The following is a 22,673-nucleotide window of genomic DNA, read 5'->3' as shown; positions in this document are numbered from 1 at the left end:
GTGAGGATTCAGCTTGCAGGCAAGATTACAGGTGTATAGGGCAAGGGACACGTCTAAATGTTGCAGGACACCAGTCCCCAAGGACTGGAGCTTGAAACCAATGGCTTAAAGAATTGAAATTATGGCTTCCAGTTGACTTTTGATGCTTTAATGCTGAAACATGAATTGCCAAGCCCTCCTTTAAATTGCTAAATTATTGAAGTGATAACATTTATTCATCTTGTTGTCTTTATGAGCAGGGAATGTAAGCTACAAACTGCATTTAGGTTAAAGAATGAATGGTCAATAACCTGGACAGAAATATAATTGCTATTTTATGTTTTATTTCATCACATTGATCATTTTTTCACCTCATGTAAAAACACAGCAATTATATTGTTGTTCCACATTTCAGAGTTATTGATTTGGCAGGTTCGAGTTAAGCCCCTGTTTGACAGGCAGGATGAAGTTGTGTTTAACTGACTGGCTGAAAACCTTTGCATCTGCAGGGATTTTTCTTTCGTCTTCTGTAGAGGTGTTTAGAAAATAGTAAGGTAATTAGCGCTCTCGCAAGAGTCTGCTTCAACATCTTTCAGTTTGTAGTCACTAGTAATAAATGACTGGTGTCTGTATATATCAGACATACATTTGTGAGAAAACACGTCCGACTCACATGATATGAAATCTTACCAATACAGATTGTATTTAACATAATTTTCTTTAAACAGATAATGAGCAAGAAGGGACCATTACATTTTAAGTTTGTATGTCATATTTTGATCAGGCTTTTTTAAGTTTTAATGCTCAATTATAAGATATAAATTAGTCAAACAGGACCCTTAAAGCATTTAATAATCCAATATTGAAAGCTAGTTTGACTTGATTGCATCTGATGGTCGTTGACCTGATGCAACATTTGGTATGCTTTTTGGAAAAGTGGGGAATAGGATTAAGGATTGATTTAAATAAATTTCAGTACTAAAGCAGAAAAGATGGGAAAACATGTAACAAAATAACGGTTTTCTTAAGTCCTTTTAATGTAAATAATTTATTAATTGAAAACTGGACCCAAGATTCAAATCACAGGTCAATGACGTTTTTTAGGTTTTTATTTAAAAGCAGGAAGTGGTCTCGGCTTCTCGACGTGCAGGGGAGGTCCGGGTTCAGAGAGGCAGAGATCCAGTGCAGGTTCCAACAGGGAGATCCAAAAGGCTAAATCCTGGTCCAGTCCAGGTTTGGTCACTAACAGGCTCAGAGGCAGCAGAGGTTAGGCAGGCTCGGTACTCAGTCAGAACGAGGTCGGGTAACAGGTAGGCAGTCCAAGACAGGCAGATTTAGATATCCAGGGACAGGTCGAGTCAGGTTCTCGCACAGACAGACAGAATCAGAACAGGGGACGGGCAGGTTCGGTAACAGAAGGATGGATCGGGTCAGGCAACAGACAGGCAGGCAGGCAGGCAGGACAAGAAATGCTGGAATGCTCACACGGATGGCTTAAGACAATCTAGCACTGGCACAGTTTGTCTTCCAAGCGCCGAGGATGGACTTGCACCAAGTTCTAATTACTGTTGAAACGTTACTGAATGAATAATAATTTTGAGCTCCTTAAATGTTTTGAACAGAAAGGCTGAATCAGGAGCAGAGACAATTTTGCTTCTCAAAGTATTTCCACCACTCAAAGCGGAAATACATCATGTTAATGTGGGGCGCACATACGCACACAGATCAGGTTGCCACATTCAGAATAACTTTACATTTATGCCGATCGGATTGCCAATCGGCATAAATCTATGACAAAAGGAAAAAAAGAGGAGTAAATTTCAGGGGGTTTTTTTCTTTCTTTTTTTGACCCTAATACGGCGTCGTATAAATCACCCCTCTCATTAGGAATACAGTTTTATTCTGGTTGGTATATTTACATGACACATTTTTATTCCAATCGGCCCTTTATTCTGATTACTTTTGTCCATGTAAACATAGCTAATGACGTACAATTCAAAAGGGTTTTATGAATCCCATTGACCAAATTGAAGTTATTGTGCGGCTCTACGTCTGATTTATCTTATTCTAGCATGAGATTCGTTCTCTCATGGAACTGTACTACATGACAAGACAAATCAAGTGCACATCAAAGCTGGGCAAATATTTAAAATCCTACTCGTGTCTTGTATATTTTGCCTTTAGGTTTGAGAGGTCAGAGAACAGAAGGCGGTACGTGGCGAAGTGAACCTGGGAACGCCTGCAACAGCTGTGAGAAACCGTCAGATCTGCCATTCCTCACACTTCAACAGGCAACAAGAGAGCGATTTATGACGACGGCAGGGGGAGAGGAACAAGGAGACATAAACAGACCCAGCCAGGGACAAAGAATTAAATAAACACAGAGAATAATATGAAGAGTTGAAGGGAGGAATGTGATAAAGAAGGAAAAATTAAAGGAGAGAGAGATGGATCGAGTGAAGGGAGCCAAGTGACAGATTAAGTGCTGGTTGAGATGGCTGAGAAAGACCTGGAAGGAGCCGAAGAGGCAAGATTAAAATCTTAGAGATTTCAACATGGAAGTATTGGATCCTATCTACATACTTTGCAATGAAATCAGACTTTTTTTTCTAAATGAAAACAGGATACCAAGATAGATGGATGGATATGGGGGGAAAAAAACATGAAATCCACATACATAAAAACACTCATCAGAATCAAGGGTGAGCAGTCACACATCTGATGCTGATGCCAACAGATATGGCAACATGGCTGATGACAGGATCAGACACTCCAGCGTATCTGTAGCTTTTGGTAAAAGCCCTGCCTAGCGAGGATGTGGTCCAGGTCCTCAGGTGAGAAATGGTCTAAATACGTTGTTTGTTTTTTGGAAAAATGAAAAGATATTCTCCTGTGCCGCTACGTCGACCCCTTCGTACGCCCACGTTTCCTCCTGTCGCCTTCTTGTTTTCTGTCTGCCTGCGCTGTCTGCGGTGGGTTAGTGGTGTGAACACTTGGTTTATTTGCTCTTTTAATACAAGCTGACCCCCTGTCCCCCTGATGTGTGCGCGTGTGCATACATGTGAGTGTGGGTGCGTGCGAGCCCGGAGAGCACTCTCCCATGACAACTACGTCAGCGACCCGGAGACGGTGTCGAAAGAAGACCGCACCGCACAGGGAGACAGCTCACACCGGCTCGGCACACATGCGCACAAATAAACCTTAGAGCATATACACTCATGACCAACAAAGCAAAGTAGGACATAGAACAGGAATTTGTGTATATATATGTATGTGTGCGTGTTTGTGTGTGTTTTGGACCTGAGGAAATCTTCAGCATGTGTTTTAAGAATCCCCGGGGCTCTCAGTCGGCTGTGATTGGCTGAGGGGCCTGCAGTGTTTGTTTCCATAGTGACAAAGCTGTCACTGCCTCCCGCCCACCCAGGTAGAGCTGTCAATCACACTGGCTCACAGCCAACCACATGCAGGCCTTACTGCAACCAATCAAATCGAGCTCTCAGCACTTAACGAGCTACTATCAAGCGAGGATCAAGACGGATGATTGTAGGAATTTTTAGGCCTCTGCTCAAAAACAACATGTGAAGTAGAAATAATTGCTGCATGTATGTAGTTCTTTAAGTCATGTTTGACTATCCTCACATAATAAATTGTATTTTTTTTAGTCAACATTAACTATTTCAAACTTTGTATCATAAGAGTAAAGCTCTTCAACAAAAGCTTCACACACATTTTCTGTGGCTTCTCTTTGGCTTCACATGTAACAACAGAGAAAAGAATAACCTTTGACAATGTAAAAAAGATAACAGATGACTGGTAAGAACTGACTGAGTGAGAAGGCATGGGATGTTGTGGGCTTGGAGCCGCTTAATTGTTGCAGGTCTGGAGACAAGGCTAATGCCTATCACCAGCAATCAGTCAGTCCATCACAGGAACAAACAGAACAAAAAGAATATATATATATATATATATATATATATATATATATATATATATATATATATATATATATATATATATATATATATATCTGTGCAAACCTAAGGGCAATTTACAGAGATCAAATAACATGTAACCTCTGTTGCAACCCTATTCTTTTGGACTGTATTCAGAGAAAATCCAGGCATATACAGGAAGAACCCATAACTTTAAGATCCCAGTCATTATTCAAACCCAGGGCTTCCTTTCTCGCTATAGGATAGCAGCGCTAGCCTTAGCCCAACAACTGCACCACTTTGCAGCCCACCTACCGTATAGATGACTGAACGGATTCTTTGCGGCCGTAAGTATACACAGAGCACGAACACACGCAAGTATGACACTGCTGTGCTTTCGTTTTTGCCTGGCGCCGTAGCAACATTTCTGAGTTTGGGTGGATGTCATTCAAGGCTGTTAGCTAACTTCTTTCTGCTCAGCCAAAGCAGCGCTTCTGTTGCCAAGGCTACACCCTGTTACTGTGGTGAATATCTAAAGCGAAACCCGATGCAGCGGAGGACTTTGCCACCACACATTAGCGAGTTTGCAAGTTGGTTCCCAAGGTGGCAGAACAGGTGCTGGTGGAGAGACAATGTTGACCAAGGAGTCATACGGATCTCCTAGACAGTCTTTTTGCTACTTGGGAATTAAGAGGTATGACAAATTAATGCTCATCCTTCCAACCAGTGGATCTCCCAACATCTGAAGTATGACTCTACTTCACTGATATCCTCCAGACAAGAGAAATAAAAGTTGGTTTTACCGTATATTTATGAAATATAGGGAATGCAACTAATGGATCATAAGGTTCACCAATAATCTCGTCATCATGAAGCTGGCCAAGAGACCCATGTCAATTCCAGATTCTTAAAAAAGCCAAGAGCAGACCAAAAACATTAGGAAGGACAATTAAAGAGTGTGCTATTTCTGAGCTAAGGCGATAAAACACAGATGTAACACAATACAGAAGTCAAGGTGTTTGCCGAGCAATGTCAAATAACCCTAGCTGTCATGTGGCTACAAAAATAGACAAGCAAATACGTGACATTTACAGATGGAAGGAAAGAGAAACAACAGAGGCAGGTGATGCATGCCAGCATTTCGACAGCCAGAAGAAACGTGTACAATCCTTAAGGGAGTCTAGGTTTGATATGTATGACAGAATCTTGTTTTATTTCAATAAGCATATTGATATTTATCACTGTTGGCCTCCATTCATAAGATAGGATTCCTTTATAGTCCCATAATGGGGAGATTCGAGTGTGACAGAGGCAGACACACAGTCATACACAATTATTAGGAATGAAAAAGATGAAAAAAGAACAAACTAGTCTATTCTAAAATTAGCTCTATAGAAACACTGAGAGTAGAAGATACCAGAGTAAATAAATAATGCAAAGTGGAAACAAAAAATGAACAGTGGAAGAGACTCCAGCCTATTTACATAGAACCTGTGCAAACCATTAGCATGATGTAAACAGTTATTGACTCTGTTGGGAGCAGCAGAGATTATAAAGCCTGACTGCAGCCGGGCAAAACAACCTGCTAAAGCGCTCCTTAGGACATCTAGGATGCAGCAGTCTGTCACTGAAAGCTCTCCAGCTCTCTGCAATAGCTCCATGCATGAGGAGGGAGACATTGTCCATCAGTGATGTCATTTTCCTTACAGTTCTTCTGTGTCCCACCACCTGCACTGGGTCCAAGGGACATCCCAGGACAGAACTCTGCTCTGTCCTTTATTTTAAAGAGCATCAGTATTATGAGTCCAGTCATATTTATTGTTTAGATGAACACCCAGGTACTTAGAAGGTAGTGCAAAGCAATGAACATAAACTCAGGATCAGCTATATTTGCCAGATAAGTGTACCCATACAAGGAATTTGACTCTGGATTGTACAATGCTTGTGATTTTCTTACTTATACAATAATACAGTAATAAATATCAAACTGTTTGCAGTATAGAAAACACGCATGAACACATTATGAACACACAGAAAAATTAATTCAATAAGCAGAGTGGAAGGACGCAGGAGTAAATATTATTTCCGTTATTATTATCATGCACATCTCTGAGGTGGAAGTGAAGTAAAGGTGCACATACACATACATACAAACATGTCCATGGTTTGATTAGCATAGATAATGAGAATGCTGGAATAAATCAGTATATGGTGTTATGTACACGAGGTAGGTGGATATGATATAGAATATCAGAGTATGAACCGTAAAAATTATGAGTTAGGCAGAGTTACTGGGTTATGGCACAGGACTTTTTTTTTGCTTGTTTGCTTGTTTTAAAGAGTATTTTATTAGCTCCAGACACTAATCCTAGTTTAAAAAAAACTCTCAGAGAGCTCCTATCTTAGACTAAAAATTGCTTAAGAGTGATTCAGATTTCTGCTGAGAGCGAGTCTGAGGAAGGAAATGACAGAAATTTCTATCTTAGTGAGGAGGTTCATTACTACACATAGAGAGTAGTGTTCAAGTCACTTTTTTACTCCCATTAACATAGTGACGTTATTAGTTACTTTTTAATAGTAATAAATTTTAATTCTCTTCATATGATCCAAATGATATGAACCAATTCAACGGCGTCACTCATGTCCGGAGCTGTAATAAACAGAGCTGGTGCTAAAGAAGCAGAAGGTCTGAACCACTGCAACAGCTTTGGTAGAAAAACTCCCCATGGACCCACAAATGGCAGCCAGTTGCCAACCAGCACTCTCACCAACTCTGTAACTATTTGTTTTCATCTTCCCGCAGGATTCCAATGTATGGGGGTCCAGTAATCCCAACTAAAATACCGTCCAAAGTACAATTTAACCAAGTCTACAGAGTAACAAAGCTCGATCTTACATTATATACTATCATTTGCACAGAATTTTTGGTTAAAGATTATGAAAAGCTATTATATGATTGTAGAAAAAAAACTGGAATTCAAAATCTCAGAATCCCAGCCAGATGGTGTCAAATCTATCAAACTCGATTTAGATATCATCAACAATCTATAGAGCAAAATGCCATGGTCAGTTTAGCTATTTTGAAAATGTTAAATAGCTTGTACTTGTACAGCGCTTTATCAAGTCCAACAACCCCACAACGCTTTACACTAAAATCAGTCATTCACCCATTCATGCACTCATTCACTCCCTGACGGTGATGAGCTACGTTAGCAGGCACAGCTGCCCTGGGGCAGACCGACAGAGGTGAGGCTGATATACATCGGCGACGTCTCTGACCACCGGCAGCAGGCAATGTGGGTATGATGTGTTGCCCAAGGACACAATGATAAAGATCATTATTTAATCCAAATGTTATCAGTCAGCAAAATTCCCAGCTTCTGCATGCCCATCTGGTGACATAAGGCAAAAACAAACAGATTTTTATTTTTTTTTGCACGTTTGTTTTTTTTCTACTCTCAGGGTTTTTAAAAAAGTTCCTCCTTCAAATACGCTTACCTTTCATCTGTGTGGCTGCAACGAGATCTTATGTGTGAGAAGGGAATTTAGCGACAACAAAACACGCAGAGTTACCAGGGCAGCCTGAAATGGCCCGTTTTCATCATGAAAGATCACGTTGAGCCAAGTTGTTATTAAAGCCATGTGATGTGGTTGATGCCTTACATTGAGGCTTTGTCTTAATCGCTGAAGTACAGCCTGTCTGAGGACGTGAAGTGGGCTAATACATCCCAAAAAGTAACACATGATGCCCTCATCTAAAGACATTTAAGAACGTATGAGAAACAAAGCTAGCGATCTGAATCTCAATCAGACCCTAATTCTGTGGAATATGTCCCATCATGCACCTACTGTGTAGCTTACATCATTGCCATGATTTCATAACACCTAAAGTCGTTAGTTCAGACTGCTTTCAGCTCCACCTTATGACAAATCCCATAACACTGATGTCAGTTATCCATATTTTTATCAAACACAAAAGTTATTTTGTTCATTTATTTTCATTTATACCTGCTTAACACTGAAGTGAGCACACAATATTTTATTGAGACAAGCAAAGTAGCCTGGTAGGGAGAAGGGATCTGTCAATGATTGTAAATCAAAAACATAAATAGATATCATCTCATAGGTTTGCCAGGTAAAAAAAATAGAGCCCTGCATTTTTCTCGTTGATTATCTATGCTAAAATTATTTTGTGTGTGTATTTTCAGCAACATGAACAGGAAATGACCCATGCCTACTTTATTTAGCTGGATTCAATAAAGGCACACCCCCAAGTTTAATTTTCAGGAAAAACAGCTGAATGTTTATATTCCATGTAGCTATCAAATCAAATTAAAAGCAAAAACTAACCAAAACATGGTTAATAAAAGATGAAAACTTTGTTCTAAAGACAATCACTGTCATTATTCCCATGTCCTTCTACATCACTATCCACAGCTGCATCCATCAAGGCTTAGTGACCATCAGGTTTAAAAAAAAAAAAAAAGTAAGATTGAACCCCACGCAACTCAAAAAAAGACTTCAGCGCTTCAGAATCGTTGTCGAAATCAATCAAAAGTCATTTGTCTTCCACATAAAGATAAAGTAGACAACTTTTTTTTCCTTCTGTGTGCTTTTTAAATACTGTATTTTCTAAAATCACACAGTGGAAATCCATACTTCATTACTCAGCAGCTGTTTTTCTAAGTGTGAATTTATTAGCGGAAAGAAACAAATCACTGGATTTATCCTTAAAGCTTCACCCATTTATGTCGGTGAGTAAACATAGTTGTGTTCTCCTGTTGTGCATCGCCCAGCGTATAACAGGTGTATGTGTTTTGTGATAATCCCCATCCCTGCCGAGCGGTCACACACCGCACACAAGAAGAACAGTTTGTTCCCCGCGGGCTACAGTAGCCTGCGTTGGGGCTGTTTGTGTGCCTGACTGGCTGAATACAGTAAAGCCTTTTCACTGTAATCTCAGATCAATAATGGTGATCAGTAGCTCGTCATCAATACCTTCCCATCTGCCCTGCAGCGCCTGAGCAAATAGTCGCCACAAGCTGAAAGCTGAGAGCAAGGACCTCAAGCTGCTGAGGCCGCGCTTTTGTAACACAATACGGCTTATTTTATTCGGAAAAGGAATTATCAAATAAAAACTAAGTCCCATGAACAGTAGCCCCCCTCCTCAGGCAGGCCTACAGCATGGATCCGTCATTAAAACATCGAGGCGGATGTTGCTGTGACCTCTCTCTTTTTAAGGCTGACCCCAGCAGATGACCCTGGAGAGGGATTAGTGTCTGATATGCCTAATTAACCTCACAGCACACAGCCCAGACTGGGACAGGAGCCACTCACGCAGGCTGCAACTCCGCAGCGCCGTGATAAATGGCTATCCACAACTTCTTCCTCTCATTCCTTAGGTTAGGCTTGGTTTCTATCGAATGCCTTCTTAAAAATCGGGAAACGAAAAACATAAGGACAACACAGATTGTGTCTCAAACCTGTATAAATCACCAATGTTCATAAAACTGTTTTTTAAAAAAAAAAACATAAATAGATGTTACTGAAATGTACGTAGCTCCTACATGCCTTTTTGAAAGCTTTTCCAGACAGTCAGCCCGGTTCTGACCAACCCGCTGATCTTCCTCAGGCCCCAGCAAGTGCCCTTTGTGATCCCTTTGAAGCCCGAACAAGTGTATTTTGACTGTGGGGTTTGCAGAAAGGAAGCAGAGGTTGGACTTTCGCTGGATTTTAAAACCGACAAAAACATTCGGAGCGAGAGCAGCGGAAATGAGAAAGTTAACATAACATACAGACACATGACGGCTCCCACTGAACTCCAAATATAAAGAAGCACCAGCTGGCTGTAAACCACACGCACACACACACACACACGAGCACACACACACACACACACCTATATATATATAAATATATAATTACATTTTTGATGAGGCAGACACAGGCTCAGAATGCACAAAAATTACATATAACACACAGACACAAGAACAACTCTTACCAAAGTTTTTTTTTATTATTAAATCGGTTGATTGCACAGACCAACAGCACTCAGTGAGAATCTTAACACATGTAAACCGTCCCCTTAGACTAAAGTAGACTCATTTTCGAGTCAAAAAGTCAGATAGCTGTTGGTACCTTTTCAGGATGGACCCTGAACTAAATGTTACAGTTTTCTAGTGGAAGGATGCTAAGTGTTTCTTACTAGTTTAATGTCACCAGCATTTTATTTCAGGCATCTCTTAGGTCATCCTCTGCTGCCGTTCTGTTACCTTTATAAATGTCACAACTTTTCGACTGCAAACACAACATTTAAACCCAGCCACCCATGCTGAATATCACAGTGTTTTTCTTTTAAATCCCCCAACCACCTTGCTGTGTGATGCTTTGTGCACACTTTCTTTTAATACGGTCCACAGGTCAGAGCACAAATGATCAGATATACCAGATATACCTTATATATATATATATATATATATATATATATATATATATATATATATATATATATATATATATATATATATATATATATATATATATATATATATATATATATATATATATATATATATATAAGGGAAGCCAGACCTCCAACTTTGTCCTTCTTGGGACAAGTCTGTCTCTGAGTCTTTTTATCTTCTTAGACATTCAGCTTCCTTGCAGCTGTAGCCATTCAAAAAAAAGTATCCACTAGATCACTGGGTTGTGAAAGCTGCTCTGTCTTTATTATGGCACAAAGAGCACGTGTGTGTGTGTGTGTGTGTGTGTGTGTGTGTTGGTGTGGAGGTCGGTGTGAAGGTGTGAGGGATGAGGAATAAGGTGCTTTCAGACACCACCGTGTGTGACCTTGCACGCCTACACGTGCGTGCGCGTGTGTTCTGTGTGCGGCTCACACTGAATATCTCGCAGCATTTCCTGCTTGTGTCGAGGCTAATCTCTTGGATTTTCAGCTGGCCAAAAAAACATCCGAGCAAATTTCAAAGTCGGGGTTTCCATATTTCGAAGCTTTTAACAGGATGTGGCGTTAAGACAGAGAAAGTCCACTCAGAGGGCAGGCAAGGGTGACCAGTTATTACAGGCATCCAGAGAGGAGGACAGATGGTTAGACACTGGTCAGGGTTACACAGCAAAAGGCTGTAAAACAGATATGAGAAAACCATGTGTGAGGAACCTTGGAATGCATACGCTCCCACAAATGCACACATATTACACTTACTCTCTCCTTGCACATTTGCTGAGTGTGTTAGGAAGGAAAGCTGGCAGGTAAGAAAGCAAAGCAGAAACCACACAACCAGATGGTCTGTCACGCCTGACAGGGGTCGTTTTAATGCAAGCTGAGAATTTGGATGAAAATCACCCTGGGAAAATTGTCAGAGTATTTGTAATTTATCAATGGCAAACCAAAAATAAAATGTAATTCTTTGAATTAAACGTTGTATTGGTCCTACAGAAATATTTAAATGTGCAGCTTTGATCACACCCGTAAAAAGACAACAGTGTGTTTGCACTGCAGTATTATGACTCATCATCCCAGCTTTTAACCAGACACGGACATCATGGACGATTATTTGGAGGTAATCCTGGGAAACAGCAATCTGTTCTCAACAAACTGAGCACATCACCTTCATGGCCCTCGCCAGGTTCTGTGAAGGCCTCAGTGGTTTGTTAGAGTACATCGGTGAGCAAACAGCATCACGAGGACCAGGGAACTCTGCAGACAGGTCTGGGAGAAGGATTTAGAGAATTTTAAAGCAAGGTCGGGTTATAAAACAATATCCTGAGGATTGAACATTTCAGAGGGTTCTCTTCTCTCTAGCATGGAAGGATATTGGCACAGCACCAAACTATGGCTGCATGATATTAGGAAAACAAGTGGTGATAAATAAGCAGTTTTAATGTCTTTTTTTTTTTTTTTTTAGATCATAGCAAACATGAACCCCAAAATAATGAGCAGTCTACCCAGCTACTGAAAAAATATGGTATATTAGTCTGAGCAACAATATTATAATGAAACAGTTTTTTCCAATCTGGCTTCTGCTGTTTTGGCATTAAGATTATATGTAGTTTCAAAATGACTTAAAAATGCATAATTCATGTAGTATAGTTAACACATAGAAGGTGATCTGGTGGGATGAGACTAAAATTTTATTTTGCAATGCAAGCTCTCCCCTCTGTGGGACACGGTGAGGGTAGTATCAAGCTTTAGGGTACTTTTCTTCACCTGGGACAGGGAACCTGGTTGGAGTTGATGGGAACATCTGTAGAAACCTGTAAGAAAACCTGTTAGCGGCTGCAACACTTGAGGTTGTGATGGACGTTCCCCTTCCAGCAGGACAACACCCCCATACATACAGCCATAGCTGCAGTGGAATGGTGTAAATTAAATCATATTCATGTGTTGGAACGGCCTAGTCAAAGTCTAAACCTGAATATAATCGTAAATCTGTGTCAAAATTTTGATAACGGCTGTCCACAGATGTTCTCCATCCAAATCTGACTGAGCCTGAGGATGAGCAAAGCTGGCGATCCCCGGCATAGTAAAGGTCAAAGAAGGGCCGACAATGATTTGGAAAGAATTGAAGGAAACCAGGAGATATAAACTGAGGAAGGAGATTGGAGAATGAGGCGCAGCTGAAGTAAAACTGACTTTGAATGGTCTATACAAAGCAAATCGGGAAGAGAGGCTACAGGTAACACAGACGGGAGGAAACGTTCCAGAAACAAAGCATAGTGACACACAACCGAATCATTGTCTTTTTGCAGGTTGAAGGAAAAACCAAGAGGCAGAAAACAATAGTTCCAATTTTTAATGCAGATATTAGAGGCATGTTTTATAAATATATCTTGAAGAGATTGCTTTTTTTCTTCTTCTTTTATCCAGTTTGAGAAAAAAAAAATAGCCAAAAGCAAAATCACTTTAAGTAGCGTTAACAGCTTGTTTTCTTGCGCTCTGCTGTCAGCACCCTGAGGACCCGGGTGACACATGAGTTCACTGGAACCACAGACAGGCGCCAAGGCCAACCGTAATCTGCTCACACATCTCTCTCTTTCTCTCTGCTTTGATCTGCTCGTCTTCCAACATCTTTCTTAGCGGGCTCTTTTTTTTTTTTTTTTCTTCTCCTGCAGATTATCTTTAGTCACTCTTAAGCTTACACTTACTTACACCTTCAGCAAGGCAAGACAATCTGTGGCCTGGATCTTTATAGAGGCGAGGGAACAGATGAGACGGGATGGTGGGGGGGGGAAGCTCCATCTCTTTCATCTGTAACCGGTTCCGGTGTGACAGTCGGCTGGCATACTGGCTGCGCCCGGTCCAGACATGCTCAGGGACTGTGTTTGCATGTGCGCTTGTTTACAGCTGTGAATGTATCCCGGCCTTGCCAGTTGTGTCAGCAACCGGGCGTAGCAAGCCTCACCAGAATCCTGAAAGCGTTCCTACTCACTAGTATTAATATGGGCTTAATCTGTGATCTGTTTAGCAGAGGCCATGTTAACGCATTCCGTCATTCACGGTATGACGAATTTAGAGATGCCAAATGGAAATACAGCAAATGTGTCTATAATCCTTGAACTTTTTTTTTTTACATTTAATATATAAAACGACAAACCTTTGGGTGTTTCATTGGGATTTCATGTGATAGACCTGCACATTGTGGATAGTTGGGAAGTAGAAGGAAAATAAGTGTGACAAAGAATACAACCACCTGCAATTACAGCTGAAAGGCTTTTGAGGGTACATCTCTACAATGTTGTTAAATAAAAGTAATGCCGTTTGTCTTTCTTCAGTGCGACTGTCAGAAGAGCATCTGTCAATTTTCATGTTTTGCCACATATTCTCCATGTGATTTAGGTCTTGACTTTGACTAGGCCATTCTAACACGTGAATCTGCTTTGGTTTAGCTCCATTCTAACTTCAGCTAAATGTTCCCGGTTATTGTCCTTCCAGAAGTTAAACCTCTACCCCGGGGCTCAAGTCTTTTTTCATTCAGAAAAGGAAAAGCATGAACCCGCCTCTACCGTGTTTCAGCACGGAGATAATGTTTTGGGGGAGATGTACGGTTGGTGTTTGGTCACAAACAGCACTTTATATGTTGGCTAAGATGTTCTGTTTTAGGGTCATCTCACCACAGTACCTTTTATATATGTTTGTGTCTCCTACATGTGTCTCCTACATGTGTCTCCTACATGGCCTATTGTAAAAAAAAAAATGTAAACTGTACTTCTTATTGTTTCATTACATCAATGGTTATTCTCGCCCAACTCCTTCATAACGGCTGGATTGGGAGTGCGTGACTAATAATCCTGTCCTAGGCTGACCTGGCAGTTTAGAAAGACGGTCATGTCTTGGTTTATTTGCGGTTGGACCATACTCTTACCATTTTTAGGTGATGGACTGAGCAGAGCTCTGTGAGATTTTCAAAGCTTTAGATATTGTTTCATACCCTAACTCTGCTTTAAACCTCTCCACAACCTCTTCCTTGACCTGTCTGCTGTGTTACTTGGTCTTCATGATGCCGATGTTCTGTAACAAAGTTTCGAGGCCTTTATAGAAACAACTGCATATATACTGAGATTAAATTAGGTTTAGGTGACTTTTTTGGGGGTGATTTTTATTGGGGAGTACAAAAATAAAGGGACTGAACACAAGGACAAACCACACACAAGAAACTTAGAAGTTCTCGTTCAGCTTCACAACTATGCATCGCTTTGTGTTGGCCTATAACAGGAAATCTCAATGAAATACATGGAGGTTTGTGTTTAAACTATGATTAATGGTGAAAAGGTTCAAGAAGGATTCATACTGGCACTTTGTGTTTCAAACCTTTCCTCTCCTTCCAACAGAAAGACAATATGCAAGGGGATAAAATATCCCCTATTAACACTTCCCTGTCAGCTGCTTCATGCGAGCGCGCCTCATTCCCATGACCAGTCCACTGCAGGAGACTCTGCTGGGAAGGACACGGCATTCGGACACCAATGTAGCATGAGCCCGACCCCCAGATAGAACATACTTTTGACAGTCGTGGCCACACGTGTGTGTGTGTGTGTGTGTGTGTGTGTGTGTGTTTGTGTGAAAGTATGTAGGCTGAAAAGAAGTGTGAATAGTGTTTATTTGGTCATGGGTCTAAACCGGATGGAAAGGTGTGGGTAACAGCGGTACTGGGAAATGACATTATAAACACACACGCACTCACACTCATACACGCACACACCGGCAAACGCACTCGGGTTTGGTGTCTGTAATTGAAATAAAACGGGACAAGAGTAAAGGTTGTGACCTGCTGGTTCTGGTGATGTGCTATCTGACTGCTCACCCAAAAGAAATATGGTTTTTCTCAGTCTCACTTTCTCTCACACATTCCCACCAGCTTTTCACACATGAGTTCATATCCCTGAATTGTCTTAAGTGGAGACTTTTACATCCAATGAAAATATGTCTCGGTGTGTTGCAGGATTTCTTCTGGACCTTGAAAGTTCCCTTTTCCTCCCTGTGATGTTCTTATTTTTTCAGTTGAACTGCAAAAAAAAAAAAATGTAAAAATCTATTTTGGGGAAAAATTTAGATCCATTAGATCTAAAACTGCTTATGAAGAACTTGGCAGTGGAAGCAACCGTAACATATCTCAGTGGGAGTACAGATATAAAGTCACAGACGTTAGACCTACAGCTGTTACCTGGAGTAGAGGTTAGTCAGGGACTGAATTTAAAAATGTTTGGGACTTCGAAGTGATTTAATTATACCTAGTCTTATGTTCTAGTTGCAAAATAATGCCATGATGGTAATGTCCAGTACTCATATTGCGAAGGAGAGACTGTACTGCTGACATGGGTCAGGATCCAGAGCAAGCTCAAACTATTTTCATTGCCAGTGGCTTTTTCAATTGATTGAACAAGCCTTATGTCCACATGTTCTAAATTGGAAAAAACTTTCTATGTTTTCAATTTTACTGTACACTGCCTCTCTCCCCCGTTCAGGACTTACAAGCTTCTGCGTTACATTAAGGCACAGTATATAGCTTCTGTATATATATCCATTTTATTTTATTGTATTTTTATTTTTTGTCTGCACATCAACACCATGTCAAATTCCTTGTAAGTGCAAACCTACTTGGCGATTAAACTTGATTCTGATTCTGATTCTGTAGCACAAATAATTTCAAATAAGAATTCGTACCTAATAGTCCCCCCACTGATAAACCATCAGAAGTAGGAACACTTTAGAGTTAGCGGATTTAATCACCCTAATTTAGCACCCTGTGCAACTTAGAATCAGCTCGCTATCTCCCTTCCCTTGGTCTCTTATTATGATACCCCATCTCCTGCTGTCATGAAAAAACTCAGTTGAGCTCGAGCTTGTGAAGCAGCGCTAAAGTCCCCCTCCTCGCTCTTCCTCCCTCCACCTCCGCTCCCATTTGTTTTCTCTAAGTACTAATCAAAATTCCTCGTGAACACCTTCCATCACAGGCCCGATGATCCGTGTAACGCACCCTCCCCGACGAGACCGTTTCATCATCCGGCCGCGCAACACACACCAGATTACGTTGCTAGCCTTGACCTTTGACCTCATCTCCCATAATTCCACGGTGTTTTGATCTCCCGCAAACTGGCCCTCCGAGCGATAACAGATAAATCCAACGGACTTTCACCAGCATCGGCAGCAGTGGGCTTCATATGAACGAGCACAGACACTTTCATCTTCCCTGGACGTCGGTGTCCGCTCACGTGTGACGGTTTCTTGTCCGTGTTTCCCAAATGTAAAGGGGCAATGTCCTATGATGGCGGAAGAAATGTATCCGTGCTGCATGTGTTTGCGTGTGGCCAGGAACGCTCTTCCCTCGGAGGGTTGTATTTAATTTAGGACCACGGCTACAGCTCCCTTGGCTGTCGTAGATGTCACGCTCCGCTGGGCCACTGGGGTTCACGGAGGGAAGCAGACCAGGCAAGAACCTGCAGATATTACGTCTGAGGCAAATGAGTCTAGCTTTTCTGCTGTTTGTTTTTTTTGGAAAAGCCACGAAGTAAATTAGCCCATCATTTATGTAGTTAATATGCAAATAGAAAACAATCATTTAAACTTCAGCATCCCCAGTCTTTCTATTCGAAGTTGGTTTAAGTTGTTGTTTCTTTCTGAAACCGACAGCCCAGCAAAATTATGGTAAAAAGACAAACTAAACGTATTTGAGTTCGTGCTGCGCTCTGTGAACGTGCACTGCAAAAACGGATCTAAAAATAAGTAAAATGTTCTTAAAGTTAGTGTATTTGTCCTTGATTTGAGCAGGTAAATAAGATTGTTTGCCAATGGAATGAGTATTTTGACCCCTAAAATAAGACAATTAGATATACTGCATTTGAAATAAGATGGAGATCAATTGTTCCTATTTTAAGTGCAGAAATCTTATTCCATTGGCAAATCATCTTATTGACCTGCTCAAATCAAGGACAAATACACTCATTTTAAGAACATTTTACTAATTTTTTGTTCCGTTTTTTTGCAGTGTGCTAACCTGCTTAACAGCTTGGACAGGGCGTGCTGAATGCTTGCATGCTGTGTGGGTGCATACATGCGCTTTATAAACTGTATGGGTTTGTCTGTGCATGCATGTGTTTTGCCTTTGCCTATATGAGAACGGGATGTCTGGAAAGGCCAGGTTTAAGCCTTGTAAACACTAAACATAGTGGGCTGATACTGGCACTTTGCCACGCTGCAAGCGATTAGCAGGTTACAGGAGGGCGATCAGAGAGCGCAAGGCAAGCAAGAAACCAGAGAACGTGTTTTATGCAGACCTTATTTTAGCTCATACTTCCCAGAATTAGCTCAACCATGTTTTCAGACACGGGGATATAAATGCTAAATATAACACGGGCAGACATCTGACAGATGCCAAGATAGAAACTAATAAAAATGCAGATCCTTCCCTGCCAAGTTAGTAAACAAATGTGCATTGATGTGGAGCGTCGGACGCACACGCAAAAGGCAAACACATGGAGCGGTCGCATATTTAGCCGCGCTATATGCGTTTCCTGTAATGTTCGTAAACTTTAACAAGACGACCAAAAATACTAACGTGTGTCAAACGCGGCCTTTTTTTTCTCTTTGCGCCTCAGCAGAAGCCGGGTCCTAAAAGGGGGTCCAAGGTGTCTCATTATCAAGTTCAGAGAGCAGATTTTCATTCCGTAACACTTCCTACCGGTGCAGAGGTGCTAACTGAGCTGACGCGAAAGGATCAAAAGAAGTGTAGTCTGAGCAGCCCATTACTCCTATAAACAATCCCACATTAAAGGGCGTGCACACGCTCACACATCTTCAAGCAGCCCCCCCATCAGCCGGCATTGTGCTCCTGTTGCCCTGTTGTCTACGTCTGTCAGCGGCCTCGCCAACAAACACGCCAGCGCCGCTGTAATAGGGGCGCAGTCATAATAAAAGTCCTCCAGGGGTAAACACTGACATCTCTCTTATCGGCAGAGGCGGAGAGTGGAAGCGGAGGGGTCAGAGCGAGCCAGCGGGAACTCTTATCTGCGTTCATCATCAGGTGTTGAAAGGCGAAAGCGCCGAATCCCAAACATCTGTACCCGAGAGAGCAGGAAACCCTCATTGACACAGGCGAAAAGCAACACCCCGTAACCGCTGATGAATTAGGACTCCAAAATCACTCCAGGTAATCACAGGTCGCGGCAGATGCCGTGAGCTTGTTGCCGTGGCAGCCAGTGAGGCGCAGAGGTGACACGGTGAGGACGTGATAACTGGGGTAAAAACATGCAAGCGCGCTGTCTCGGCTTCCGGAGCCAATCACAAATGACTTTGATGGGTGCATGGGAGAAATCTGCACTCTTCGATGCATTCAATGCTTAAACCCTTGGATAAGGTCAAATGGTTTAACAAACATTTTACAAATAAAAACTTAAAAGACGCCGTGTGCATTTCTATTCAGTCCCGATAACTTTGATTCCCCCCAAATAAAATCCTGTGCAAATAACCACCTTCAGAAGTCCCCTAATTAACTATGTGAAGGCCTCAGAGGTTTGTTGCCGCGTCAGTGAACAAAGCAGACAGGTCAGAGAGAAAGTTGTGCATAACTTCAGTGCAGGGTAAAGCTATGAAACAACATCTGGAGGTTTGAACACCTGTTCATTAAAATCATCTGAAACTGGAACGATCATGACGCACCTGCAACCCTACCGAGACACAGGCTGCAAACTAGTTTTTTCATTATTGAAAATGCTAAACTCATTTGATTGTTTTTTGTTTGTTTTTTTGTGCCAGCTTAACAATAAAACATGCAACGTTTTAATGGATAGGAGTGCAAAGGAAGGAATTAAACGAGAAATTAATACATTTGAGGCTGTTGCAATACGGGCAACACCTTCAGAATTATCACATTAATATTATTTTTATTAAATATATCAGTTTGTGTTTGTGTGGGTGCGTGCATGTGTGCGTGCGTGTGTGTGTGTATGTGGGCGCCCTTAAATGCAGGGTTGTGAGAAAGAGAAGGGGGGCTAGATTTATGTGTGTTAAAAGGGGGTCATTATTCTTTCAGGAAGTTTTAAAAACATTCCTGGTTATGCATCAGAGCTTCTAAAAAATGGCCATGATGAAGAGAAAACTTAGTTTTAAGAGATAATCACATCAGAAGACTAGACATATAACTTAGATATATGACTTGAATTAGTTCCACACAGGCATAGCTGCTGATGTTTCACATTGATTTATTGGGTTTTATGCTGTGACAAGTGGACTGTCACAACTAAATAACTGGAGTTTGGTTAAAGGTGGGCGATTTAGTTTAAGCAACTTTAAGGAAGTCTTTTATTTGATTTCAACATAGCCATCCTTCACAGCCTGGTTAGTTCTTTGTTCTGTTTTAGTTTTCCTGGAGATTTCATGTGGCCTTCTTAAAAACAAGCAAAAGCCTAAATAAACTTACCCAAAAATGCTCACAAGGAGTTTCCCCTGAGTTAGCAATTATGAATGGTTTGGATGTTGGTCGGCATATTACTTTTTTCCATTAAGGCCTTAATTTGATGTTGTTGTTTTTTTTTTCATAAGAAGACATAGTTACTAGATGTACCAACATTGCTACCTACTCACGTAACGCTTACTGTTTCCAGAGCCCCTTACTCTTTGTATTTGCTTGTGATTGGTCATAAGGTGTACCCGACAAATTGAAGTGCCACCCCTCCGTGCATGGATTATTAGCAAAAGTGAAAATGAAGGAAAAAGATTAAAAATGTGTGTCTCAGCAAACAACACATTACAAAAGCAGACTGATACTCAATACTTGATTTACTTCCTTTATTCTGTTTTGTGTAAATCAATGTGATAAAAATAAATGAAAAAATAATTGTTATAAACCACGTTTTTAGAGGCTGTAATGAAATATGTTAGTTTTGAATCAATTGAAAACACATTTTTGTCTTGATTTCCATGATACTTTGAAAAGACAATTGGGAATTTATTCAGGGTCCTATCTTAAGAATCTCATTTCAGTCTATGCCTGCTTTGGACGTATCCTCTTGTGATTACGGCCATCCAAGTGCAGCAGGTCAGCTGTAAACTGTGGTTTAAAATTCGCCAGCGTGTCCAGGACATAGTTGTGGAGATTGTTTGATGTTTGTTCCCTGTTTTCTTCTCCAGCTCTAGTTCCACAACCCCTTCCATCAATGCTGAGCTCAAACGCATGTAAACCGTGATGAAATCTGCACCTTCCTCTCTCCAACATGACTACACCAACACGTCCCACTTCTTTAAAAACCCACAGCAGCATGTCAACCGAATCGCAAGTAGGTTCTCTTTAAACACTGCCGTCAGCCTTTGCCAAAATTGGAGGTTTTTCATTCAGCGACTCTTTAAATTCTCACGCGTTGAACTCGAGCAAATAACCCGCACGCTTCGCCACCGCTTTGTTTTACACGGTCCGTTCAGAACATGCATGACGTTCCCCGCGTTTGCTCCACCATTGACCGCCGGCTTTATGGCGCATGATAACAAAAACACAGGAACTGTACGTAATTTAATAAAGATGCTTCCCCCAGCCATGGTAGGAAGGGGCACACAAGAAGGGTTTTAACGGTCTTCATGGGACACGGCACCTCTGAGCCGAACAGGAAGCTGGAGATGGACCATGAGCTCACCTTCCTCTCCGAGACTTCCTCTGCTGGTAGACCAGATCGACAGCCGGGCCCACGTAGATGTGTACCCTACAGCATGCAGCCTCTGTTCTCCCAGCAGAGCTAGCGCATTAGCCGTGTGTCACCAAGTGTCTCAAATGGTGGAAAACTTAAACCTGGCCCAACCTTCCCATGGTCTCCAAAAACAGTCTACAGGTTGGGATGTTAGGCTATGATACTGACCCCCTGCCACTTCCTCTCACCCTGAAAGTAATTTGTTACCGCAACTCAACAGTTCCCTCTCTGAATCCCTCCTCCTCCTCCTCCAACCTCGCTCTCTCTATCTCTTCCACTCTCCCTCCCTCTTACCTCCTTCTCCTCCTCCCGCTCCAATGAGAGCTGAGTACTACTTCAAACTTTATATGAAGGAAAGATAAGCGATAAGCGCGCTCGTGTGTCTGGGTGCGTTTGCGTGCGTAATTAATGGGCCTGCGGGGGTGAGGACATTCGGTCAGACGGCTGTCTCCAGCAGCAATCAGTCATTACCTCCGAAAAGCAGAAAAGAACCAGACGAGCTGCCACCCTCCTTAGTCTAACATTTATCCTATCTGTGACCTTTTAATTACACCAAATTACAGGGACAAATACGCACATTAATCTTCTTTACAGCTGTCCTCTCATATCAAATAGTGCATCCCAAGTCCGGGCTATGCCGCTACCAAGCTCCAACTACCGGGATTGCATTTTCGTCCAGACTCTGTCCGTCGAGTGTGAGGCAGTCGTTATTTATCGACTCGTGGCAAAACAAAGGCCATTTGCCGGAGGCCTGCCGCTTATTAGAGAGATTTACAGTGTGCAGGAAGTGCTCTCTAAAGGGAGGAACTTTGCTCTAACCACCTTCAGCTGGTCATCAGGTAACACCCAAACGGTTTGACCAGTAGATGGTTCAGGGTCAGGGACTCAAACGTACAACCTTAAAATGTACACCAGAGGCAGCTTCTTTGACCCAACTTACCGTACTGAAATATTAACAGAAGCATTAAAAAATGCCTATATTACATCTCATAATAAGATCCTATTTTAAGGAAGTTCTTCCCCTTCTAGGATTTCCAATATATTTTTCCAATATATGATAGTATTTGTGGAGATGCCATTTAGCAGCATCACTTCATAGTATTCATGCTTTTGTGTGCACTGATTCTTTGAAACAGAAAAAAAGCTTAACCTTGCCAAAGAAACATGGAGACAGAGCTGAGTGCGTGTGAGAGAGCTTCTTCACACCAGAGTAAGACCATCCTATAGACTCCACGAGCAATTTGAACGTCAAAGGCAATCATGGTCCTGCTACTTTCTCCAGGTAGGCGCTACCAGTTCCTGTTCCTGTGTCTGGAATTGGATTTTTCCTTAACCTGCAATCTGCAGAACCTTCTGATCTATGTTATAGGTTTGTGCACCGCACTCATCAGTTTCAGCCTCTTTCTACAGAGGGAAACAACATTGTTTTTCAGTCAGCCTATCAGTGGGATGAGAGGATGGAGGTGAAGGTGTGTTTTTCGTGCAATAATGTTGTCTTCAGCAGTAATTTAAAACCTAATAAGCCTCTCTTGAGGATACCTTGTTGGGTGCAGTAAGAAAAAACCATGGGTAGAA

At 41.6% G+C, this 22,673-nt stretch overlaps 1 protein-coding gene across 1 annotated transcript in view; it reads left to right on the top strand.

Moving 5' to 3' along the window:
* The window catches only part of csmd1a (CUB and Sushi multiple domains 1a), a 176,537-nt gene extending 173,360 nt beyond the window's left edge, over positions 1-3,177 (top strand). The window contains exons 14-15 of the mRNA XM_036147619.1: positions 2,164-2,270; positions 3,046-3,177. Of these exons, the coding sequence (XP_036003512.1) occupies positions 2,164-2,270; positions 3,046-3,177 (239 nt within the window). The remainder of the gene's footprint in view (positions 1-2,163; positions 2,271-3,045) is intronic.
* Positions 3,178-22,673: the final 19,496 nt, after the last annotated feature.

This window comes from Fundulus heteroclitus, chromosome 15 (genome assembly GCF_011125445.2).
Source record: "Fundulus heteroclitus isolate FHET01 chromosome 15, MU-UCD_Fhet_4.1, whole genome shotgun sequence".
NCBI lineage: Eukaryota > Metazoa > Chordata > Actinopteri > Cyprinodontiformes > Fundulidae > Fundulus > Fundulus heteroclitus.
This window is presented reverse-complemented; position numbering and strand designations above follow the sequence as displayed.